Source organism: Cavia porcellus, unplaced genomic scaffold (genome assembly GCF_034190915.1).
Source record: "Cavia porcellus strain 051 isolate PalLab524CR breed Dunkin Hartley unplaced genomic scaffold, mCavPor4.1 scaffold_25, whole genome shotgun sequence".
Lineage (NCBI taxonomy): Eukaryota > Metazoa > Chordata > Mammalia > Rodentia > Caviidae > Cavia > Cavia porcellus.
The window spans coordinates 46,260,053-46,286,914 of record NW_026947508.1 but is presented as its reverse complement, the minus strand read 5'-3'; the positions used below and the strand labels follow the sequence as shown (position 1 = coordinate 46,286,914).

The 26,862-nt window shown below is 39.0% G+C and overlaps 3 protein-coding genes and 1 pseudogene across 3 annotated transcripts in view; all 4 read left to right on the top strand.

Annotated features, from left to right (window-relative positions):
* The first annotated feature begins 507 nt into the window (after positions 1 to 507).
* Txndc12 (thioredoxin domain containing 12) lies at positions 508 to 26,624 on the top strand. The gene is made up of 7 exons (XM_003463082.5): positions 508 to 756; positions 13,363 to 13,423; positions 19,642 to 19,694; positions 20,467 to 20,540; positions 22,801 to 22,870; positions 23,541 to 23,624; positions 25,784 to 26,624. Exons 1-7 carry the CDS (start codon positions 669 to 671, stop codon positions 25,861 to 25,863), a joined length of 510 nt encoding a protein of 169 aa, XP_003463130.2. The 5' UTR covers positions 508 to 668; the 3' UTR covers positions 25,864 to 26,624.
* Rab3b (RAB3B, member RAS oncogene family) overlaps positions 13,363 to 26,862 on the top strand; it is an 88,020-nt gene continuing 74,520 nt past the window's right edge. The window contains exon 1 of the mRNA XM_063235193.1: positions 13,363 to 13,423. The gene's annotated coding sequence lies outside the window, so the exon portion shown is untranslated. The remainder of the gene's footprint in view (positions 13,424 to 26,862) is intronic.
* Kti12 (KTI12 chromatin associated homolog) lies at positions 13,447 to 20,541 on the top strand. Its single transcript, XM_063235192.1, has 3 exons — positions 13,447 to 16,063; positions 19,642 to 19,694; positions 20,467 to 20,541. The coding sequence occupies exon 1, from the start codon at positions 14,963 to 14,965 to the stop codon at positions 16,007 to 16,009; it is 1,047 nt and encodes a 348-aa protein (XP_063091262.1). The 5' UTR covers positions 13,447 to 14,962; the 3' UTR covers positions 16,010 to 16,063; positions 19,642 to 19,694; positions 20,467 to 20,541.
* Positions 17,506 to 17,710, top strand: LOC111754898 (U2 spliceosomal RNA; annotated as a pseudogene).

Sequence of the window (26,862 nt, the reverse complement as noted above, 5' to 3'; positions counted from 1 at the left end):
CTTGGAGCTTGCATCAGTTCGTTGCATCATCCCCAAGTAAGACTAGCGGTTGCAAGGATGGTAAGGTCTGGCGATACTCCAGCGGTAGAGTACTTGTATGCCAGGCACGAGATCGTGCGCAGCAGAAGGGATATCGAAGAGACTTGAACAGGCAATGAAATCCGGCTGTCCAGTCTTTTGAGGAAGGAGAAGGGGAATTCAAGACCAATGGACGAGCAGACCACTTTTGAAAGAGGGCCACTTCAACGATCAATAATCTGCCTTTTGAATATAATATTCAGTGGCGCTTAGGGGGTGGGGCTAGTCTGACTAGCGAATCAACAACTATTCTGCCAAATCGCTCCCTGTCCTCACTACCTTGGCCCACCTTTTCCTCTCTGCCCCGGGACCTGGAACCCAGGTGCGGAAGAAACCAACTCGAGCTTGAAATCGGGCACTTGACTCTTCTACGTGATCTGCACCTTTAAACTCTTTTCATCTCTAACTCGACCCCGGAGGCACCACCCACATCCGTCTAACATCACTTCCTTCAGAGTTTGGGGGAGAAAAAAATCTAGGAAAGCGAAGGATTGGGCTGATCCGCGCTTGAAGAGCAAGCGGACCTTCTGCTGAATCTCCACCCCTGTGCGGGTTCAGCTGGGTGGCCCTGCGCGCCAACCACCATCGAAATGTGGCCTCGTCTCGGGGCCACCTGTTTGCTGGGCTTCAGTTTCCTGCTCCTCGTCACCGCTGATGGATACATTGGGCTTGGAAAGGGTCAGACCGCGTTCTTATCTTAATCTTTTACTGATCCCGGGCCTCGTCAGAGTATAACCCTCTTCATGCCCTAACACAGACCCCCTCCCTCCTATTCCTTAGGCCACGCCAGATTCTTTTTTATCTTCCCCAACCGCTGCGGGGTAGCTTGAGGATTTGTTGGGGTAAGGAGTAGTGGGTCTGGGGAAGGTTAACACAGGGAAGTTAAACTTGAGACCTCTCAAATAATTAATTATCAGGCTGGGAGGAGAAACAGCCTTTGAATTAGTAAAAGAATGTTAGTGCTAGGCTTCTGAAAGGTCCTCACGAATGGTCACCTTCCTTCTCGGAAGAAATATGGTTGTGGGGGATCTGGGACTCCTGAGCAGGGTCTGAAGATCGTCACTCTTCGAAAAAAGCTAAGTTACTGCCACTTCCTTGCCCTGGGAGACAGCATCCCAAGGAGGTGCACAAGAAAGGGCCAGATGAAGGATAAAAGATTTGCTGTTCACCAACAGTTGTCCTGTGTAGTTCCACTACTGCGTCTGCAGAAACTGTGTTTTTGAGAAGGTATCAGTGATTATGAGTGTAGTTTAGGAGATGTGACCCCTACTCCATCCAATCAGCTCCAATAGCTCTTCATTCTGAGCCTAAACATCTTTCTCCTCACTAAATATTAGTTAAGAATTGGGTTGAAGTCTGTGAACTCAGGGTTTATTTAAACTTGTCTAAGTGGAGTTATAGATGAATCCCAAATCCTCCTCCATTTTCTTATACTTACTATGTGAGATGATTCTACTGCAATTTTGATGTTTTTAATTGTGTTCTCTTATCCTCCATTTTCACATTTATTGGTGTACAGTAATGGGATAATGAGATTGGTTGGACAGTCTGTGAGCCTGAATGTAATCACTCCTTCAGTAATTTTTTTTTTTTTTTTTTGGTACCAGGTATTGAACTCATGACCTGCCGCTTGCCAGGCAGGCGCTATGCCACTGAGTTATAACCCCCAGCCCAATAATTTTTTTTTTTTAAGACATTGTCTTGCTATGTAATTCAGGCTGCCTTGAACTGATGTGTCTCAGGCTGGCTTTAAATTCATGGCAGTCTTCCTGCCTTAGCTTCCCACATGCTGAGATTACAGATGCACGCTACTATGCCCAGGGTTCAGTAAATAATTTTTGACCACCTGTCATATGTCAAGCAGAATCCTCGGCACTGGAGACATCGCAGTGAACATGACAAGCCTGTTCTCATGGCACTTGTATTTGAATCAGTACTGTAGCTCATGAATGAATTAAGACATTTTCAGTTAGAGACACAAAACTGTGATAGAATACGATGAAGGCTGGGAAAGATGAAGAAGTTGGCATAACCTGGGTTAGGAATACCAGGGAAAGGTTTTGTGAAGTGATGTGTGGGTTTGCGGCTCATTGATGAGGCTGCACAGTGAATCCTCTTAGCTCAGAATGTGATCCATACTACTGCTAATCCCATTGTAAAACACTCTACTGTGTGTTTAGAATAAAATTGTAATGAGGAAGACAGAAGAGTATATTGGTGTTAGGATATGGGTTTAGAGATGAGAGTTTTACTTTGTTTTGTTTTGTTTGTCTTTTTGAGACAGATCTCACTGTGCAGTTCAGGCTGGCCTGGGACTCACTTTGTAGCCCAGGCTGGTCTTGAACTTGCAACAATCCTGCTTCAGCCTCCCAAGTGCTGGGATTACAGGAGTGTACCACCTATGCCCAGCAGAGATGTGTTTTAACATGACAGCTGACACTTACCAGTTGAGATACGTTGGGCAAATGGCTTAACCTATCAAAGCCTCCTTTCCTCAGCTGCCAAATGGGAATAGTAACAAACTCAGACCCAAAAGAAAATAGTTTAGTGTTTCAATTACAGTACTGTGTTAGGTGTAGATAGTACCTTAAGAGTTATGCATTCAGTAGCTAGTCCTTAGTAAACTCAGGTGGTTGTTCTAGTTACTGTTGTTGTATAATAAGCTACCCTGAAATTTAGTATTGTAAAGAAATCATTATATTGTGCTCATTGTTTTGTGGATCAAGATTTTGAATGAAAGGAAGGTTTTTTTCTCTTCTAGAATGTATAGGGCCTCTGCTTAGTAGGCTACCTCTCTCCATGTTGTCATTCTGTGTAGCCTAGTGGCTTCCTTACAGTATGACAGCTAGATCCCAAAAGTAGGTGCCACAGGAAAACAAGATGGAGAATGTATGACATTTTTGTATCCTTACACAGTATCACTTTCATTGCACACTGTAGGAATAGGTTGAAAAGTAAGAATGTTAACATTTTACCTCTAATGGGAGTTGTATTGAGGTCACATTTGTAAGAAGAACCTGTGAGATAGGAGATACCATTGCCACAATCTTTGATCAGTATTGTCTGCCATAGTGAGCTAGGACTATTTGTCTTCATGCTGAGAAATATTTGTTCAAAGAGAAATGAATGTAAACATGGTCATGATTCCTGCCCTTTCCCAGACAAGTAAGCAGGCAGTGTCATGACACTATCATATGTATTTTGAGCAGGAAAATAATAGCTAACAGCAGCAGCACACAGATAAGTCCAATGCCGGGGAGTTGGGCTGTGAGGAAAAATATAAGATGCTTGATGAAAAAATCAGTGAAAATGAAAAAAACGAAAGATACAATATTATGTCACATACTTTAAAAAATACTTAGTAAATGTTAACTGGTATTATTTTCCCCAATGGAAAAGTTCTTAATTATTCCTTAAAGGAATTAATATTTTAATTTTTTGTTTTATGTATCTCTTGCATATGGATTCCTGGGACATAGATTATACCCTTCTCATTCTACCTCCCCCACACCCTGCAAGTGCTAGAGGCAATAAGTGGTTCCTGAAGATTTTGATAAGTGAAATTTCTTTCCAGATGTTTTAAGTAGCTCCAACTCCTTTCCTATGATGGCCTGGCAGTTTGCGGAGAGGGGAGATTGAAGTTACCACCCCTGCTACTTCCATTCATATTAATTAGTCAGGTCGTTTAGCTAGCTCTGGCTTTCCCCGGCCATTTAGTACATGAGTTGGACTAGACATACTTCCTAAGGACTCTTTAGCTCTAACATCGTAGGTCTAAAAAATTGTTCTGTGTGAGCTAACAATGTAGAATGGATCACGTATGGGGGAAGGGGAATGACTAACATTTCCTGTCCGCATACCATCTCCTGGATGCTGATCCTTGCATCTTTCATGTTCTGACTAGTTTAAACGTCATCGTAAGAGGGACAGTATTTTTTAGCATCCTTCTCTTCCTCATTTCACAAGTGAACCTAAAATGAGGCACAGGAATCACACTGCTGTTGAGTGGGCTAACTGGAACGCAATTCCAGAGCAGTGTCCTCAACCACCCTCAGCACAGAGGAAGAAGCTAGAAAGCTGTTGTGAGAGGCAGATCATTTGCTCTCCTGTATGAAACAGAAGCAGATGACTGTCAAGTCTTTAGAATAAAACTGGGCACTTAACACTTGGAAAGTATTTGCCTTCCACGGGGTGTCCAATTCTCGTTCACAAAAATCTTATGAGAAAGACATTTTTGTTAGTCGTGTTTTGCATTTATAAATACAGCAGATGACTAAACAAGGATCCCAACTCAAATCTATTTGACTGCACGCAGACATTTAGTCTCTGTTACTCTACTTCTGCCTACTCAGGTACTGTGTTCCCTGTTTTAGAGACTTAGTTGCCAGCTCTGTCATTAAATAACTTAAATAACTCTTTGTTATTTAAGTTTTGTTACCTGGTAGACATTGATAATACTTTTTTGGTGTCTTAGTTTATAGCGAATTTCAGAGTAGAGAGTTTGGAAATTCTGATGTAAATACTTTGTTTAAAAATGGTTGCTTTTCCTTTGTTAAAAACGTTTTAGAGAAAGAGCTGGTGATGTTGGAGACCACTGTAGCTTACTTTACAGACAATGAGCATAAATTAAATGGCTATGCAGGTAACATTTTAGGAAACTGTGCTGCCTTCAGATGTTTCATGCTGACATGGATGTGAGAATGGATGGCTCTGGTAAATGGATGACTTTTAGCAAAAGGTAGACACTGCATTTGTTTAAATTCAGTTTGATGGGGAAACAAAAGGACCCAGGTTTTCCACATCTGAAGTTAGTATTCTCATTCTCTCTGATCAGGTTGCATTGCTTTGTTTACTTAATCTTTGTTGGAGGAGCAATAAAGTGTAGTGACTGGTTGTAAATACACTCTGGAATCCAATCATTTGTGTTAGTCTAGACCCGGCTCTGCCACTTACAGGCAGTATAACTTGGAGAAAATTATTTAACTTGTTCCTTATCAGTCGTAAGGCCATAATTAGAGTTTGTATCTTAAAAGGTTATTGTGAGGATTAAATGAACTAATACACATAAAAGCATTAAAAAATTTTCAGATAGTCATTAATATTGTTATTATATTATCATCATAATGCAAATAAACTAAGCATTCAATAAATGATGGTGGTGATTACTATTATGAAAAATTCCAATATACTTTTTAATATGAATTCTCAAAGAAATTTTGAATGTATGGTAGACTTTTGTTTTTGTTTTTATTTGTGGTGCTAGAGATAGAAATCAGAAAATGCAACCACTGAGCCAGTTAATTTTTTTTACTTTTTATTTTTATTTTTTATTTTTTGGTGGCGGGGATTGAACTCATGACCTCGTACCTGCCAGGCAGGGCTTATGCCACTGAGCTAAATCCCCAGCTCCATTTTTTTTTTTCACTTTTTATTTGGAGACAAAGTCTTGTTGAATTGCCCAGCCTTGGCTTGAACTTGCAATTCTCCTGCCTCAGCCTCCCAAGTGACTGTCATTACAGGTGTGTATCACCACACCTATCTAGACTATTTTCTATGACACCTCTTAACTTTTTGAGGTACTGCTATAGATCATTTTGGGAAATATTTGGATACTGGAAAAACATGCAGTTTAGGAACTAGAAGACCTAAATTTTGGTTACAGTTTCCCTTATGATGTTTGATAGTTTCTGCCCTTTTCTAGGCCCCAGTAATGAGAGGGTTGGAGTGATGATATTTCTAGACATGTGACCCTTTAAGCTTATGAAAGTTAAATAACAAAAAACCAAGGTCCTTAATTAGCTTAGCGACATTTCATGTGTTCAGTAGACACACATGACTGCTGTATTGAATAGCACAGATACAGAGCACCCTGGTCATTGCAGTAATTTCTTTCTTTTTTGGGGGCATGGGTACCAGCAATCGAACTCTTGCCAGGCAGTTGCTGTGCCACTGATTTAAATCTCTGGTTCCCAGTAACTTCTTTCAAACAGTGCTTTTCTTGAATATCCAGAAACAATAACCTTCTATGACTATAACCATTGTCACATAGCTTCTATGTAGTCCAGGCTTACGGAGAAATTTGATTTAACCTGATATTAATTTAGCATCCTTAACTTTCTTTTGGTTGGCATTTGCCTAGTATTTATTTCTTAACCATTTTATGTTCAACTTTTACTAGTCCTTCTGTTTTAGGTATGCTTTTATAAACATCATAGAAGTAGTTTGGTGTTTTTTTTTAGTTATATCTGACAAGTTCATCTTTTAACTTCGATTAGGAAGTTTAGCTCACTTACATTTTTGTAATTATTGTCAGAGCTGCTCTTTTCTTTCATCCAGTTTCCCTATCCTCTACTGTTTTTCCTACACTTTTTTTGGTACGGGGATCAAACTTATGACGTAGCCCTTGCCAGGCAGGCACTTTATGCCACTAAGCTAAATCCCTGGCCTCTCCTATACTTTTTCTCTCTCCTTTTTTTTTTTTTTTTTTTTGTCGTCTTTTTCATTTTTATTGGTACCGGGGATCGAACTCACGACTGCCTGCTTGTAAGGCAGGCGCTTATGCCACTGAGCTAAATCCCCAGCCCCTCTCCTTTTTTGGACCTGTTTTATGTTTTACATATTTACATGTTCTTATTTCATCTCCTTTAGTAGTTTTGAAGTTGATACTTTAGTTCTTTTAATGGCTACTTTTGAAAATTTACTTGCATCCTTAAAAAATAGCCTTAAACCAGACATGGTGGTACACACCTGTATTCCCAGTACTCTGGGAGGCTGAGACAGGAGGATTACAAAAGTTCAAGCCCAGATTGACCAATTTCACAATTTAGTGAGACCCTGTCTCCAAATAAAATTTTTAAAAAAACTAAAAGGGTAGTTTAGTGCAGAGACCCTGAGTTCAATCCTTGGTATTGGAAAAAAGAAAAAACCTTTACACTATCTTAAGCCCCAAAGAAAGAAAGAGAACCTCCAAATAATTTGTCATTTCCTTTATTTGTAAGCAGTTGTCCAGTAATTTAATTATTTTAAACAACAAATTGGTTAATACAAATTTTATTCATACAATAGTTAGATGTATCTACATGTTCACCCATTTCTCTGTTCACTATTTCTTCTATCTAGGCTTGCTTTGGGGACCATTTCCTATCTGAAATGTGTCCTTTAGCTGTCCTTATAGTTTGCTATTGTCACTGAGGGGACTGTTTGAGTTTTCCTTTTGTCTTCAAATCTCCAATACCTGCTTCACAGTTGCTCTAGATGACTATGGTTGTTGTTTAGCCAGAAGACAAAGAAATCAGAAGGAGCTTTTGAAAAATTCTCACCACTGCATTAACTTACCTCTTTCTAGATATATCTCTTCCCTGTTAACTTGATAAACTATCCATATTCCTAAGAAAGACTAATCTGTCTACTTGCGTACCAGATTCTATCTCCTCTCACCTACTCAATAACATTTTGTAGTCAGACTCCTTTCTTTCCCATATCATCAATTTTTTATCACTTTTTATTTTTATCACTTTTTAACATTTTTTTAGTCTTTGCTGCCATACTCTATATTCACACTAAAATCTTAATTTTGCCTTCAAAGCCTACCCAGAATCCAATTGTATCTTCCTCTTTGCTGATTCAGCTCATCATCCGCTCTTGCCTCTATTATTACATACAGTAGTCTCTTTGCTAGTCTTGCTGTCCTGTATTTGCTTGCCAAGGCTGCAGTAACAAAGTACACACCAAGTGGCTCAGACAGCAGAAACTGATTTTCTCCCAGTTATAGAGGCGAGACATCCATGTTCAAGACATTGGCAGGGTTGTTCTTCTGAAGACGGTGCAGGAAGTTTCTCTTCAAGGCCTCCCTCTTTGGCTTGTAGATGGTACTATCCTCTCAGGGCGAGTCTTTCCAAATTTCACCTTTCTGGGTTTTTTTTTTTTTTTTTTTTTTTTTTTTTTTTTGTCTTTTTCGTTTTTATCGGTACCAGGGATCGAACTCACGACTGCCTGCTTGCAAGGCAGGCGCTTATGCCACTGAGCTAAATCCCCAGCCCCAAATTTCACCTTTCTATAAGGACACCATCATACTGGTTTAGGCCTTCCCTGATAACGCTATTTTGATTACTACTGTAAAAGCCCTGTCTCCAAATCAGGTCACATTCTGAGATACTGGGTGTTAGGACTACAGCATATCTTTTGGGAGAAGAGGCATACAGCTGAACTGTACCACCCCCTGCAGTATGCTTTCAATGAAAAAGCCAGAGCAACCCCATTAAAACAGATTACATCACACTAGCATTATGACTGCTGGAAACTAACAGCTCAATAAAAGCCAGTCTTTACAGTAGCCTGCAAGGCCCTGCATTGTCTGTTCTCTCCCTTGGCCCTTTGACCCTATGTCCTTTTATATTATTAGATAGACAATATATATTTTTTTAAAGTGAGGGCTCACTGTGTAGCCCAAGATGGCCTTGAACTTGTAGCCATCCTCCTGCCTCAGCCTCCTGAAGGGATGGGATTACAGGCATGTACTACCATACTGGGCTAATAGTATTATATAGGGCTTACCAGCAAAGAGTTGAGATGGTGATTATCTAGGTTCAGATCCCAACTCTGTCATTCACTATACTGTGTAATCTTGGGAAAGTTATTTGAACTTTGTGCCTCAGTTTTCACATCCTTTAAATGGAGTTAATAGAGTTGTCATGAGGATCAGTATACAGTACCTAGAATAACGCCTGACATCTTTTGTTAGTAGCAAATACAGCAATTCTCAAGTCTTATTCTAGTGTATTATCTTTATTTGATATCTGGGTAAACATTTTACAGCTTGAATAGGTTACTTCTAGCCCAAAGTGACACAGCTACTAAGTGGACAGAACCAGGATTCAAACCCGGGGAGTCTAGGCCTAGAATCCATGCTTTTTACATGTATGTTGCTCAATATTTATGTATTGAAATAAGAAATAGTGAATACCTAAGCGGAGAAAAAAAATCTCAGTTTCTCTAAACATGTCTATTGTTTTGTTTATTTCTTCAGTTTTTGCTTGCTATGTTGTGGATCTATGCCAGGGCCTGTCCATGCCTTGGCAAGTGCTCTGCCACTGAGTTAATCCATAGTCCTGTCCTGGGTCTTGAATGATAGTTTTGCTTGGTACATATTTCTAAGGTTAGTTATTTTCTTTCAGCATTTCAAATATCATGCTCTGCTCTTTTTTTTTTTTTTGGCTCCTGAGACAGGATCTTGCTATGCAGTTCAGGCTGGCCTTGACTTCACTATGTAGCCCAGACTGGCCTCAAACTCGAGGTAATTCTCCTGCCTCAGCCTCCCAAGTGCTGGGATTCCAGGCATGTACCACCATGCTGTTTGTCTTTTTTTTTTTTTTTGGTACTGGGGATCAAACTTATGACCTCGTATTTGCCAGGCAGGTGCTTATGCCACTGAGCCCAACCCCGCCAGTTTGTCTTTTATTTATATTGTTGCTGTTAGTTTAATTCTTAATCTTTTGAAGGAAAAATTATTTCTCATTGACTGTTCTTTCTAAAGTATTGGCAGCTATGACATCATCAAATGAATTTGAGAGGTGATGATGTTCAATTTAGGGCATAACAATATGTGATCCACATTATAGTATCGCTAATACAGAATAGTTTTAAATTGCTGTAAAAATACCCTGTGCTTCAGTTGTTTATCTCTTTCTCCTCCATGACCACTGGTCTTTCTATTACTGTCTCCATAATTTTGGCTTTTCAGTATATCATAATTCAAGTGACTTCTTTCACTCAGCAATATATATATAATTATATATATACAATATATATAATTACTATAAATATATATATGGTTATATATATATATGGTAATATATATATATTACCATACACACACACACACACACACACACACACACATTTCCCATGTCTTTTTGTGGCTTGATAACTCATGACTTTTTACACTGATTATCCATTCACATCCACTTGTATTTGGACAATTATATTTGTAACTATTAGACACCCTCACAGATTTGCCTATTTATTTTGTGCGTTGCCTGCCTGTTATTGTGATTCTATGTATTATTTCTTTAAACATTCCATGCATAGTTATTTTTATATTTCATGGCCAATAATCCTAATATATGAAGTCTTCAGGAGTCTAGCCCTGTTGCTACATTTTTGACCATCTATGATTGTGAACTTATAATGTTTTTTCTTCATTATTAACTATCCTGCAGGCCTAATGTAGGGAATGATTCCCTCCAAAAACAAATTCAGCATTTGCCTCACCTGGAAACCCAGTAGTACTACTGATCTGTGATCAGGCTGGTGTGTTTTTAAGGGTTGGATTCTTCATCTGGCCACATCATAATGGATGTTTACTTTCAGACAGCCTTACCTCTTGTTTGTTCTCACTGTTTGTCTCTGAGGTTAGTTCGCTTTGTGTTTATAGAGAGATTGCCGTTATTACTGGTACATTCTGGATGTCTGTTTTGTCTATGATTTCATTGCTTTGTAGGTAGATAGCTCTTTAGGATGTTTAATAGGGCATCCTGACAAAGCAGGATTCAGTTGTCTGAGTTAAGAGATTATGTTCAGAATGGCAGTGATCACACTAGGCATCTTCTAGTTTTCTTGGGTGCCCTCCTGATTTCTCTTGCTTTTTCACTGTTCTGGATCAAACATTGAGCCCTAGAAAAATGACACATTTTGTCTTGATCAGCAGGCTGTACTGTGGGGAACAAGAAATAATGACGATTTTGGGTGCTGCCTCCATGTGCTAACTGGGGTAAGATTTTATTTTTCTAGTACAGTGCTGATGAAAATTAGATTTGAATTTATTTCTGGGAAGGCAGATTTAGTAGTCAAATAAGCATCAGATTGAAGTTTAAACCCCAGCTTGGTCTTTTAGCAGGAAAGTGACCCTGTACAGCTCATGTGACTTACTTGAGCCATAGAAATTGCAACTATTAAGAGCAGTAAACTACTTATTGTTTACAAAATGTCAAGCACTGTATATTTTTTGTATTTAGTATTCAGCAATATCTTTATAGGATTGCTCCTATTCTTTGGTACTGGAGATTGAGTCCAAGTCCTTGTGCATGTTAGGTAAGCACTATACCACTCAGCTACATCCCATCCTGTTTTTATTTTATTTTATTTTAAGACAGAATCTCACGGGGCTGGGGATTTAGCTCAGCGGCATAAGTGCCTGCCTTGAAAGCAGGCAGTCGTGAGTTCGATCCCTGGTACCGATAAAAATGAAAAAGCCAAAAAAAAAAAAAAAAGACAGAATCTCACTAAAATGTCCAGTCTGGCCTGAACTTATGAACCTCTTAACTCAGCCTCTTAGATAGCTGGGATTGTGAGTGTCTACCCTAACAACTAGCAGCAATATGGTTGGTAGGGTTTTATTTTTTTTTTTTGTGGGGAAAAATTGTTTTGTTTTGTTTTTTGAGACAGGGTCTCCTATGCAGTTCAGGCTGGACTTAAATTCACTATGTAGCCCAGGCTGGCCTCAGATTCACAGAAATCCTCCTGCCTTAGCCTCCTGAGTACTAGGATTATAGGTATGAGTCACCATAGTTGGCTCTATGGCTGTTTTTTTTTTTTTTTTTTTTAATCGGTACCGGGGATCAAACTCACGACCGCCTGCTTGCAAGGCAGGTGCTTATGCCGCTGAGCTAAATCCCCAGCCCCCCCATTATGGCTGTTTTAATGATGACAAAATGGAAAAGTACAGAAGCAAAATAAAAATAATTTCTTGTTAAGAATTTATTTTTGGGGGGGTTACCAGGAGTCAAACTCAGGACCTTGTGCTTGCCTGGTAGGCGCTGTGCTGCTGAGCTATATCCCTGGCCTTGTGGGGATTATGACTATTATGACTGTTTTGATGATGAGAAAAATGAAAATACAGAGAAGCAAAATAACAATAGCTTCTTGTTAAGACCAAATTTAAATGAGTTAGCACATGTAGAATACTGAGCAAATACTATAAGATAATAAAGAGCAGCTAGTAATACTATGATCATGAACATTTTGGGGATATATAATTAAGCCTGTGTAATTTGGTCTAAGATTCATTTATTAAAACTTTGTTTTAGTCATGTGTACTAGAGCGCTTTGTTATAGCCATGTGTACTGCTAAATTTTAGGAAGCCAGGGAAGAATAAGACAAATATGATCCTAGCATTTAAGGCACTCTGTTGGAGTAAGAGATGGATACAAAGATGTTGAGCCTAAGAAGTACCACGACAGAGCAGGAATAGGGTGGTTTGGCACTGGAGATTTATTAGAAGAAATGACTTTTTTGGTTTACACTAAAAATGAGTTGGGGGTGAAAGTAAAAAATTAAAATCAGAGAATAATTATGAAGTCTGAGGTGTGAGAGAATACTTGCTGTATTTAAACTAGTGAAAGTATATCTGTGTATGAAACGTGGAAAGTGAAGCTGAAAAGGTGGGCAGGTGCTGTATTCTTAAAGCATTTTTGTAAGCCCAGCTTCAAGAGTTGACCCTTTTATCTTCAGGGCACTGGAAAATTTCTGAAAGTTTTCTTACCCAGAAGTGACATGATTAAAAAATCACTCTAGCTAAACTGTAGGAATAATAATAATAACGTAAAATACAGTACCCTATTCAACCCTTATACTGACACTCAAGGGTAGGTATTATCTTGATTTTACAGATAAAGAAATTGGGACTTCCTGCACTCACAAAAATTCACACAGTTAATGTGACATGGTGTCCTGGGCCCATGTGATTCTAACTCTGAGCTGTATGACTATGTAATCTTCAACTAGTTACAATTTGTCATAAAGTGCCTGCTTAGGATGAGTTCAATCCCTATCACACACACACAAAAAAAAGACAATTTGTCATAACCTGTGTTATATGTACTTTGTGGAAAATCCTCATTCTTATAGTATTTTGGCATGCTCTGATAATTTACAAAGCACTTCACATCATTATTTTATTTAATATTAAAAACCTGTCAATGAGGTGGTGTTACCTTCATGTTATAGGTCTGAAAATTGAGGTTTGGGGTACCTAGTTAGGAGTAGAGGGGGGCTGGGGATTTAGCTCAGCGGCATAAGCGCCTGCCTTGCAAGCAGGCAGTCTTGAGTTCGATCCCTGGTACCGATAAAAAGACACACAAAAAAAGTAGTAGAGCAGGGTCTTGAACACCAGGTTCTCGACAGAAGAAAGCCTGTTTTATTGGTATCCTATGAACATATCACACTTCTTTCTTGGATCTGTGCCCTACATTCATTGTGTAAATGTTTATAAAGCTCTTTCTTTCCAGGTTTTGGAGACCATATTCATTGGAGAACACTAGAAGATGGGAAAAAAGAAGCAGCTGCCAGGTACAGAACATGATTTTAGCTCATTTATGGTGGTTAAACTCTTTCTAGTCATCAACCCAGTATGAATTTCAGGTGAAGGGACATGCCATGGCAGAGCAAGAACTGAATAATTGCCTGTTAACAACAATACTGGTTAACATTTACTAAGTGCTTACTATGTACTAGGCATTAAATTATATGAACTAATTTATTTCTCATAGTAACTGTGGTGAGCACTGTAGGTCCTTTTTAGGGATAATAAAACTGAGATACAGAGCTGTAGTAACTTGTTCAAGATTACAGTAGAGCCAAGATTCAAGTGCATTCTGATTTCAGCACCTGCATTCTTAACTAGAATATCATACTTTCTACTAGCTTCAAGTTAAACAATCTTATGTCCCAAGGAGGTTAAGGGTATCCACAGACAGTTTATAGCATGAGAAAAAGATGAGGAGGTGAGACTAAGCAGTGTCTGTTTTGTATGCAGTGATTTACTTAATCTTCACAACAATCCATGAAGTTGTTACATTTATGAAATCACTTTATAGAAAAAGAAGCTTAAATATAGAAGAGTGAAATAACTTGCTAACAGTTAAACTACCTAGTAAGTGGCAGCGCCAAAACTTGCATTTTTTTTTTACTATATTGTACTGGAGAGCTACAAAGACTTTTCCACCCTGATATATGTGTTCCTTCATTGTACACACACACTTGCATGGACACTCACACACTTCTGGACACCACAAACTGTAGTGCTTCCTGTCCCTAGAACAGAACCTACAGTTTCACGGTTCTGGAACCAAACCCTTTGTAATAGAGTTGTCAGAATTATCAGATTTTTTAAAAATTTAAAAAGGATGTCCAGTTATAATTGAATTTTAGACAAACAACAAATAAATATGTCCATACAATTTGGGGACCTACTTATATAACTTAAAAAGTTTCTTATTTATCTGAAAACTATCTGGTGATGTCTCTGGACAATTTTTCTGTTCTGTTCTTTATAGCCTTCCTACATCTTCCTGTTACAGCATTTGTTATTCAAGTAGCTGTAGGTGCTTGATTTTGCCTTTACAGATTCCCTAATTTCCTATGGGGAAATCATTAAAATGCATCTGAAAACTTAAAAGTTTGCATCTGAATCCTCAACCATGGAGAAGTTAAGCAATCGAAATGATTGAAATGTTAAGAGTAACATGAAGAAGAGCACGCATTTGTGAATTGACATTTGTATGCCAAATACAGTGCAGTAGTTTTGCAGTATTTCATGGTTATTAAATTCTCTTTAATAAATAAATGGGTGGGTATAGTCCTTGGACCGCAGAGAGATCACATTGACCTGAAACGTGTAACATATGGCTTGACTAACTGATGCCATTTTAGTCTGAACGATTCCTTTTGGAGAAAACAGGACCTGGGCCTATTTGGCCTAGGTGTGTCCATAGAAACAGGAGAGCCTGTAAGAGTCAGAAAGTCCGGAAGTGCAGTGCGCACTTCCGTGTTACGTCAAAGACCCGGAAGTTAGCGTAGCGTGGTTGCATATGGCCGCTCCGGGGAAGGATGCCGCTTGTGGTGTTTTGCGGGCTGCCGTACAGCGGCAAGAGCAGGCGCGCTGAAGAGCTGCGCCAGGCACTGGCAGCCGAGGGACGCACGGTGTACGTGGTGGATGACGCTTCGGTGTTGGGCACGGAGGACGCGACAGTATACTGCGACTCTGCCCGTGAGAAAGCATTGCGTGGGGCCCTGCGAGCTTCGGTGGAGCGACGCTTAAATCGCCACGACGTAGTCGTCCTAGACTCACTTAATTACATCAAGGGCTTCCGCTACGAACTGTACTGCCTAGCGCGTGCAGCGCACACGCCACTGTGCCTGGTTTACTGCGTACAGCCTGCGAGTCGGAGCCTGGGACGTCTGGAGGAGCACCGGGGCTGTAATGTGAGTGTGAGCTGGAGGCCGCGTCTGGAGAAGGGTGCAAAACCTCAGACGACCTGCTCCGAGGAACCGCTTCTTGGGGGCTGTACAGTAAAAAATGAGGGAGCCCGAGACGACGTGCGTAGAGAAGTGGAACCGAAGGAAATTGGTTCTTCTTATTCCCCAGCTCTGGATACTCCAGAGTCTGAGAAATCTGCAAAGCACGCGTCGGGTGCCTTTTACCCTCCCGAACTTCTGGAGGCGCTAGCCCAGCGCTTTGAGGCACCTGACTCTCGGAACCGCTGGGATAAGCCTTTGTTCACTATGGTAGGATTAGAGGAGCCTTTGCCCTTGGCCGACATCCGGGCCGCCTTGTTTGAGAACCGGGCGCCCCCACCCCATCAATCTACGCAGTCCCAGCCACTTGCCTCCGGCAGCTTTCTACACCAGCTGGACCAGGTCACAAACCAAGTCCTGGCCGGCCTGTTGGAGGCACAGAAGAGCGCTGTCCCCGGGGACTTGCTCACACTTCCTGGTACTACAGAGCACCTACGCTTTACCCGGCCTTTGACCATGGCAGAGCTGAGTCGTCTCCGTCGCCAGTTTATTTCTTACACTAAAATGCATCCTAACAATGAGAACCTGCCTCAGTTGGCTAACATGTTTCTTCAATATCTGAGTAACAGCTTGCACTAGTCAGTGTGGTAGAGGGAAACCATGCTTGTCTGGCATCCTTTGCACTTTATTTCGGTAAGAGGAATCATCTGAAGGTTTGCAGAGCGAGTTGTAGTGCTAGAGCTGCTGAGTTGGATTGAGTCACTCAGACTTACATGGCTGCTTCTGTGCCAGGCGCTATAAGTTTACAGCATTGAGACTAGAGAATGAAGAACAACCTGGGGGATGGTGGTAGAGTTCTTCAAAGAGAGCTCAGGAGGGGAGGGAGCATGTAATTTGGATTCTAGTTGCAGTGTCACACAGTTGATTTTTTGAGTTGTGGGTGAGAATTGTTTTTAAAAGTTATGAACAGAAATTAAAGATGGCACAATTCTGTATCTGCACTTTCCCTTTTATACAACAGATTTTGAATATTGGACCTACTTTTTTGCTAGCTTTTGTTTTGGAGCAGAGTTCACTGATAAATCCTTTGTTTGCTATTCTTGGGAAGCTTTGATTTTTGTGGAAGTGAAGACTTAACCATGAGATTTTCTCTAATAAAATATTTTTAAAGTAGAGTTGGCTGGAGTCTCTCTCAATTTTATTTAATTTAATGTTCACCGTGTATCTTAATGTGACATTATGCATACACATCCATTATTGACTTTTTTTTGAGACAGGGTCTTACTAGGTAGTGTAAATTGGCCTCAACCTGTGATCCTCCAGCCTCAGCCTTCTGAGTCTAGGATTGTAGATGTAGACTTAAGATGTGTTATTGCTATGCCTTTGGCTGAATAGTATTTTGATAACACTGAATGAGAGACTAGGTTAGTCTCACCTAGAGTGATTATGACAAGTTATATAACATGGTTCATAATGTGTTACACTGAGCTTATTTTTTTATTCTTTTGTGGGTTTCAGTGTACTAATGGTATATCAGTGCCTGTCCTGTGATTTTTTTTTTTTTTGTCTTTTTCGTTTTTCTCGGTACCAGGGATGGAACTCACGACTGCCTGCTTGCAAGGCAGGTGCTTATGCTGCTGAGCTAAATCCCCAGCCCCTGTCCTGTGATTTTTTTTCAGACTGACCTTGAGAAGTGAAATATAGACAAATGATTATAGGATGTAAAAGGCTAGTTGGTTAGAGGATGATGACAAAATTCTTGGGAGCCCATATGAGAGAAGGACTAATTAGATGTTGGAAGAAGATGTTTTGAGAATTGCCTTACCAAAGAATAAATATTTGAACCATCATTTTATTTTATTTTACTTATTTTTTAGTACCAGGGATAGAACTTTCATTTATTTTTTGGTACCAGGGATTGAACTTTCATTTATTTTTTGGTACCAGGGATTGAACTCCCTGGCAGGCAGGCCCTTATGCTGCTGAGCTAAATCCCTGGCCCTTAAACCATCATTTTAGAACAGTGGTCTGCAAGGGACCAAGCTAAATATATTAAGCTTTGTGGGTCTTGTCTTTCTTGCTACATATACAGTAACTAAATGAGCATGAATGTGTTCTAATATGTCTATAGACACATTGCTTCTTGATCTTTTGGTTAAAATCAAGTGTAGTATTTTATCAGTATAATATCTGATACACACTTTATGCCAGAACAGTACTTGAAATATATTTTTGGAGTATATTAACTGGAGTTTTGGAGGTAGGAGGTAGAATAGCTTGCCCTTTCCACTTCATGCAGTGACCTGGTATTGAAATATCTCCAAGAATGGTACAACCCTTTTGGAATTAAAAAAAAGACACTGGAATGTGAATTATATTTAATTAAAACATCACAGAGTATTTTCCTTTAGATTTGTTTTCAATTATTGAAAAGTACGTTTAAAAATATATATATTATTGGCCCTATGGAAGCAAGAAGTGGGCTGGATTTGGCCTGCAGGCTTCAATTTTTAATTTCTGTTCTAAAACAATAGTACCAGGGAGAAAAGAGAGAGCAAGACATTCTAAAATGTACATGCTTTGAAAATGCATGAGCTGTTAAAAGTTTGGGTAGGTAGATTGCCATGGACAATGGTAGATTTATTGGACCACCTTTTTCTGATACATGAGAGGATTAATGCATGAAATGGAAGTTTGGACTAGGCAGCCTCAAAGACCTTTTCTAGCTTTCAATATCTGATTCTAAGACAGATGATTATGGATTGAAATAAATTGGGTTTAAACCCATGAATTCTGGATTGCCATTCTAAACTGAAATAGACTGTAATAGAAGACTGATTTTAGAGTCAGGCTTCTGAGTGAATGGTATTACCTAGATTTTTTGTTTGTTTTGTATTCTGAGACAGGGTCACGCTACCACGCAGTTCAGGCTGGCCTCCCAAGTGCTGGGATTACAGGTGTGTGCCACCACACCCAGGAGAACCTAGATTTTACCTGGCTAAGTATTTAATGTTTTGGAAGTGTGAGTTTTCTCATATTATGAGACCATGAATCATATCTATCCTAGAGTCATTTTGAGGTCTTAAGATAATGCATATAAAGCACAAAACAGTATCACATAATAAACATTCAACACATTTTGAGTACTACAGTTACATAAATCCCACTACCCACCTAAACTTGTACATCTCATGTAGTTTACAAGCATTTTCAAGTAGGAGAGGCACAAGTACATCCCAAATTTGTAGTCAGCTTAAGATAAAGTAACTTATTTGACACTTGCTAAATCAGCAGTATGTATATTTAAAACAGTGGTGAACCTAGTGTATGTGTGCCATACTGGCCTGTTTTTTGGTTTGTTTTGGTTTGGTTTTTGTATTAGGAATTGAACTTGGACTGTTTGTATCATTGAAAGCTCTTAAAAGATTCACCATCACAGATTTAGAATAATACAGACATATAGTAAAGGTAATACAAATATTTGCTACCAATAATATTGTATGTGCTGGACATAGGGAATATAGAGACAGTTGAGAATTCCTTAGGAAACTCCACGTCTAACAGAAAGAGATGGGTAAGTAATAGATATAATTCTGTAGTGCTAAGTGTACATATTACACCAGCATGTGGTGATAGGTGATATGGGAGGTTGTTTGATTGCGAAAGCCAGTGATTGCCTACATAGGGCCCTCCTAGTTGATATGTGAGCTTTGACAGTATAAAAGTTGGTGGATTTTATTGCTCATTATTTACAATTTTTAAAAATTTTTCCTTCCCTGATTATGAAAACTACATTAAATTGTTAGAAAATACAGAAGTTGTAAGGTAAAATCCACAATTTCATCATCTATAGATAACTGATAACTATGTTTTGATACATTTCCTTTTAGGCTCTCTGCATATTTGTATAATTAAGATTAGATTGTAAATGATTTTATGGATTTTTATTTAACAACAATGAAAAGTTTTCATTTATATCTTCAGTGACTACACAATGTAATCATTTAAAATACCATAACATTTTAAAGCATTGATGTGATTTTTTTTTTTTGTTTCCCACAATCCTTGCAGAAATGCCAGAATTTACCAATACTTTTGGTATGATAATACATTATTATTGAATATTTAGGTTGTCTCATGATTTTTGCAACTGAAATCATAGAATAGTACAGGAATGTCTGTATGTTAATCTTAGTCTTCATAAACATTTTATTGGACTAGCTTTGAGGAAGTGAATTACTAGCTTATAATCTGTGTGTTTTGTTTTTAAGTGGATTGCCTCTGATGGTGATTATCCATAAGTCTTGGTGTGGCGCTTGCAAAGGTAACTTCAAGTACTCAACATCAGATTTCAGATGAGCTGTCCAAGGTTAATATGTAATAAATGTTAGCACAACCTTCCTTCACGAAATTTGCATTTTTATTTGCAGGGTGGAGGGGGATGTTAGGGAGAATTAAAATATAGTGCTTCAGAGTAGGGAGTTAAGCATTAAAATATGTCACATAGACCATAAATTTTAGGGAGATAAAATCATATGCTGAGAGACATGGGAAATAATTAGGTAAGACTTCCTGGAGAAAATGGAAACCAATCAGAATCTGAGATGTATTCATGTATTCTTTCTCTTGTACAACTACCCTGCCACCTTCCCAAGCCAGGTTTTATCTTTCATTTGGTGTGCTATACCCAATAACATCCTAGTTGGAGAAGGCATGTAAAATTAATATAAGTAATTGTGTATATTTAGGTTATATTAGTGTACATATATGTCTCAGTATAAGTTATTGAAATGTAACTATAAAAAGCAAATAGTAATACTTCCCCCATTTGTATGTCATCCTTTATCAATGAGATAAAAAGTTTGATAGAAACGAAATGTCATTCAAAGTCATACCACTGTGCAAATAAGTAGCAGAAGGAAGATTAGAATCTAGCAGTCCTGATTCTGGTTTTAAATAAAACAAAAAGGCTTTCAGTTATATGCATCAGTTTAGCACATGCTTGAACTATACAGGAGAACTAGTGATGTTCATGTTCTCTAGGGTTTGAATATAATGATGTTTCTTCTGTTCCAAAATCTTTTCTTTTTCCCCAGCTTTAAAACCCAAATTTGCAGAATCTAAAGAAATTTCAGAGCTTTCCCATAATTTTGTTATGGTAAATCTTGAGGTAAGATGGAGTTTCTTTTTTTTTTTTTAAAGACTTTATTATTTTAGATTTAGTATTACTAGTGCTATATAATCATACTGAGCAGAGCCTGCTACTTGTATATATTTGTTTTTCTTTTGACCTCTGATTTTGTGTGTGTGTGTGTATGTATTTTTTTTTTTTTTTTATCGGTACTGGGGCTCAAACTCACGACTGCCTGCTTGCAAGGCAGGTGCTTATGCAGCTAAACTAAATCCCCAGCCCCATGTGTATGTATTTTTAAAAATCTTTTGAACTCTATTGTTAAGGCTTGTGTTAGATGACTTGCAATCAAGTCATTCAGTATGTACTTTGGGGAAAAAGTAGGAGAGGAGAGCCTGATTAAGATAACTAAACTTTAAGGTTCTTTCATCCTTGATTTTTATTTTTTTTAACTTTTTAAATTTTTGAAACATGGTCTCACTGTGTAGTTCAAGCTGGACTGGAAATCCAGGCTGGCCCCTAAAGAATAGTGATTCTCTTGCATCACCCTCCTGAATTGCTGGGACCACAGATGTGTACTACTATGCTTGGCTCATCCTTGGTTTTAAATTATGACATTGTACATTTTTGTATAACTAAATAATCATACATAATCATGCCAAATGAGATTCAATTGAACACCTCCTTTGTGCTGGACTTATTTACAACCTCCTTGTTTTCTCATTAGACATTTCTCAGGTACTTGATCAGAATAGACTCAAGGTCTTGGAAAGTTAAATCATAGAATATCAGACTGGATTTGGGGACATTTTTAGGCCACTGCTACTGCCCCCAATTTAAAGAACATTTTAGACATGAAAGGAATTCAGTTTGTTCAAAATCAGAGACAAATAAGTGATTAGAATAGATACTGTGACCTAGCTATATTCCTATATTCAAGTGTGGAATTACTTGTGTGCTATGTGATGACTCTTTGAGCTTTAAATTTCTGTGATATTTACTTAAGCATAGAATTAAGAACCTTTTTTTTTTTTTTGTCTTTTTGAGACAAGGTCTCTCTATGCAGTTCAGGCTGGCCTTGAGCTCACTTTGTAGCACAGGCTGGTCTCGAACTTGCAATGATCCTCCTGCCTCAGCCTCCTGAGTGCTGGGATTACAAGCATGAGCCACCATTTCCGGCTTAGAACTGAGAATCTTATGAATATACTAATAGTTAACATTGAGGTCGTAAAAGTGTTGCTTATATAGCTAGTGAATATCATGAGTGCTACATGTCTTATTAAGGTAGTTAGAATACAGTGTGAAGAATTGGGGCTGGGGATTTAGCTCAGCGGCATAAGCACCTGCCTTGCAAGCAGATGGTCGTGAGTTTGATCCCCGGTACCGATAAAAAAAAAAAAAAAAGAATACAAAGTGAAGAATTGACTCCATTTAAAACCCATTAAATGGGAGTAGTGTCAATTATAAATTATAGTTATTATTAATTTCCTGGGTATATAAATTCCTCTTTCTGTGGTAAATTGTGGTCCCCATTGTTCAGAAGAGACGAATAATATCTTTAGTGAGCATTCCATTAACTTAAGAATTTTCTGCAAAATAATAATAGTAAAACTGATTGCATGGTTATATGTCCTGGAAAGACTATCACTCCACCATTGTAGCTAAAATACCAATTTCATTAATTCATGCACACAAGAAATACTATTTGTGAGTCATGTAGGCACTGGAAACATAGTGAACAAAACAGCTAACATTTCCTCATTGAAATAATGTTCTAATGTGGAACAACAAGGAAAATGTGTCACATGGTAGTAAGTGATGTAGCTAAAATTAAAGGATGGTAGGGATGCAATTTTAGATAAGTGGTTAGAAAAGAGGGGCTGGGGATTTAGCTCAGCGGCATAAGTGCCTGCCTTGCACGCAGGCAGTCGTGAGTTCGATCCCCGATACTGATAAAAAGGAAAAAGACAAAAAAAAAAAAAAAAAAAAAAAAAGAAAAAGAAAAGAAGGTGACATGTGAGCAAAGATCAGAAGCAGAGAGATGACAGGATAAAGTGTGTCTTAAACAGAACATTAGAGCAAGTTCAAAAGCCTGAGAGTATTATATCTGGTTTATTGAATGACAATAGTAGGCAAAGTAATTAGCCAAAGAAGACTGAATGAGGTAAGTATAAAGTTTGAGACGTGCCCAAGGGTCAGGACATATAGGGCTTTGAAGTCTTACCAAGAGAAGAATGCACTGAAAGGCTTTGAGAAGGAGAACATGATCTAATACAAAGTTTACATTTAACCTTAATAGGATGAAGAAGAACCCAAGGATGAAGATTTTAGTCCTGATGGTGGTTATATTCCACGAATCCTTTTCTTGGGTAAGGCCAAAGCATCTTACTCATGATGTAGATAGAGACAGAAATGCAGGACAATCAGTGCACCTAGTAAAACTACACTGGGATATCCAAAAACAGAAACCAGTTGAAGAGATTAGAGGAATTCTGAATATACCAGAACTACAAGTTTGCATGAAAAATTGTCCCATTAATAAACTGCTTTTATGAGCAGTGACAAGTTTGATCTTCTATTTATTCATTCAACAGTCATCTGGTCATTAGCTACATGTCAGATACTGTGTTAAGCCCTGTAAAAAAAGAGATAAGCCACAATCCCCACCTGACTCTGTAGTGTAGTTGAGGCAACAGAATAGTACAACCACACAAATGTCTTTCCACATACAAGTTACAAGATACAGCCAGTGGTCACCTAATCTCTGCTTGGATTCTGTGGGAGATATGTATGACCCCATCATCAAGCAGAAAGAGAACATGCCTACAAAAAGGGAATAAATGTGCCAAGGCATAGGGAGGAGTGGGGAGGATTTGTATTCTGGGATTCTAAGGAGTGCATTGTGACTAAAGCATGAAATGTAAGGGGTAGGGTAATGGGCTGCAAGTATGGGTTGGTAGCATTTCCCAAAGGACCTAGTGAATCATGTGATGTTGAGAAGTGCTTTCACTGTAATCTGTGCTGTTTTGTCTACAATAGATCCCAGTGGCAAGGTGCATCCTGAAATCATCAATGAGAATGGAAACCCTAGCTATAAGTATTTCTACGTCAGTGCTGAGCAAGGTACAGTTCTGCTGAGTGAAAGGAGGAAGAATTGCTGTTAGATTTAACTTGGATGAGTGACAGGCAGGATCTGTGATAGAAGCTTAATCCAGTGTGCTAATTGAGGATCACCATCATGACTTAACTTTCAGCTAGATCTTATATAAGATACAGGAGAAAGATGAAACTGAGCCCTTCCCTAGCTACTTAAAAATCCAATGGATATGACCCAAATTAAACCTCTCCTTTAAAAAATGAAATCCTGTGGAACTAGTCGTGGTAGTACATCCTGTAATCCCAGTACTCGGGAGACTGAGGCAGGAGGATCATTGCGAGTTCGAGACCAGCCTGGGCTACAAACTGAGTTCAAGGCCGGCCTGAACTGCATAAAGAGACCTTGTTTCAAAAAGACAGTAAGTAAATAAATAAAATCCAAAGGAAGAGCTAATTGACTCATGAAAACCTAGAGACCTAAGGCACCTGGAGGTATTCACTTGCTTATGGTCTCACAAAATGTCAGTTGGGATTTAAATCCCTATTTTTCCCCCATTATACTAATATTGTTCCTGTAAAAATCTAGAGAAAGAATAAAAATAGCTGAATAAGTCTAAGAGGAATAGATACTAAACTTTAACTGGATGAAGAGCTAGAAGAATTTGTCTCTGGACAGATAAGAGGAGAACATCTGAAACTACAGTAGCAAGAAGTGGGGAGGACGCAGCCAGACATGGAGAGCGTATGAGGCTTGCTGGGGGAAATCATGCGTGGATGGAGCCCTGGACAGTGAGACCTAGTCAGCATAAGAATGGGAAAAGCATGTTCCAGGCAGAGAAAAACGGCATCAGCATAGAGAAGTGAAGGAAAGCCGACATCCTGTCCCTGAATTCTGAAGCACAAAGCATTTTAAAGGCAGAGCTTGGAATTCATGTCATGTACTATCCCTGTCTTCCTTCCTTTTTATCCTGATCTATAAAAGGCAATTGTTTGCCAAATTGTCATGTGTCTCCTGTTGTCCAGCAGCCATGTCCTTGGCCACTTTGAGTCCTTCCAATTTTATTTTATCGGTACCAGGGATCGAACTCACGACTGCCTGCTTGCAAGGCAGGTGCTTACGCCACTGAGCTAAATCCCCAGCCCTGAGTCCTTAGAATTTGTATTCTCCGAATAGCAAAGGGGAGCAATCTGGGATATTTTCTTCTTCTGGATAAAGAGAATGGCCTCTTGTTGACCATATGTAGGTCCCTGGAGATTGGTGTTAGAAGAGTTTCCACACAGAGAAGAGTAGGTGGGCTTTAGATCTACAGTTTTTGTTTTGGGATTCACCTTTGCTTTTAAATTTTACCCAAGTTTACCACTGGTATCTCCATGCTGACAGTTCATGAGCAAGACTCTTCTGTAGGTTCTTTGTGAGTAGGCTACCATGAAGCTGGAACAAGTGACTGAAGATATAGGCAAAACAAAAAAATAACCAGCTAGTTTACATGGCTCTTAGGAGCTAATGGGTCTGCTTCCCAAGATTCACAGACTCTGGCTTAAGCTAGTTCCCAGCCTACAGCTATACAGGGATGCTACTGTAGAAGCATCATGCAGAGGTCTATACTGTAACTGCCCTGCTTAAAATGCACATCCATAAGAGGGCTGCCCTGAAGCATATAAGAAATTTCCTTTTCTCTCTGCTTAACGCCCTCATTTTCATACTCATTCATATTCATTCTCTCTCTCTCCCTCCCTCTCTCCCTCTTTGCTTCTCACCCTCCCTCTCTCCTTCCCCTCTCTTCTGAAAATGAGTTCTTTCACATATAGTTGAAAGTAGAAATGACTACACCCTTGAGTGGAGACCATCCATGGTAATACATGTGCACATACTCATGCATATCAGTGTAACCTGTCACCTCTACAGGAAATAAAGAAAATGCAACAGTCATCCAAAAGACAGTAGGGATGGTAGGAAGGTATTCTCATGATTTCATAGTACCCCTGCATGGAGTAGCAGTATTTCATTTTACAGACAAGGAAATGGACTCAAAAGAGATCAATGCCATGCCAAGGCCTAAAGTCCAAAACTAGATCTTAAGTCCAGATCTCCTGATTTTCCTAAGACACTTAAAAATCTACATTTATTGTCAAATATCAGATATTAAAAATGTTTCATAACTTTCCCCTCTACTTTGATTTCACAGTGGTTCAGGGAATGAAAGAAGCTCAAGAAAGGCTAACAGGTGATGCCTTCAGAGAGAAACATTTTGAAGATGAGTTGTAACACCAATGTACCCCTTCTTTCATCAAAGTCAATGTTCTAGAAGAAAAGCAGCAAGGGAAGGAATATTGAGGAATCACCCAGAACAATTAAACCAACCAGGAAACCTTGCTTCTACCTAGCTGGAAGAAGCCTTCTCACTGTGGAAGAGGTCTGCTCGCAAAAGCTGGTCAGCATATGTGTGGACCTAGCAGTGTGGCAGACTTCCTTCTCCTGCTACCTATCACTTAAGTGTCCATTTGTCTTTGAATGTAAAGAATGAAACTTTTGACACAAAACTTGAGCCACTTGGAGATTTACTCCTCATATTACAGTATTTGAGTCTTTTCCCACTTTCCTCCTGCTTAACTCACGTTACTGGTAAAAGACCAGTGGCATCTTTTCTACAACATTACCATTGCAGGACTAGCTTAAAAATTTTTTTAAATAACAGCAAGTCCTGAGCAAATAATAATTTTATCACTTCTCAAGGAGAAAGCCTGTTTTTTTTCTCCTAGAAATAATCTGGGAGTTTTTCCTGAATCCCCATGAGCTCCTTCTCTGTGCTCGGCTTGCCCTGTTTGCACGCATGCGTGTGCAGGAATGGCTGTGTGCTTGGACTGTCCCCCGCTGGAAGCATGCTTTCCCTCTTGACTATTGGAGAAACTGTAACCTTCAAACCCTACATGGAGCCATTTTTGTCAAGTCATCAACTGTATTTTTGTACTGGGGTTAATAAAAAATATATATTAATTGTTCCATTAAACTTTAGTAAAACTTTAAAAGGAAGTGTGCTTTGATGGCCTTTTTATTATTGGAAAAGGGAAGGAGAGAAATCATTTCAAAAGAAAGCTAACTTTGAGGTCCTGCTCTAGGAATCCTAACCTGAGACTTCACCACCTACATCCCATAACCAAATGAACACCAGAGCTCATCTGTTTTACTTTTTTTTTTTTTTTTTAGAGATGGTGTCTTGCTGTATTGCCCTTGAACCCCTCGAGTTTAAGTGGTCCACAGGATAAG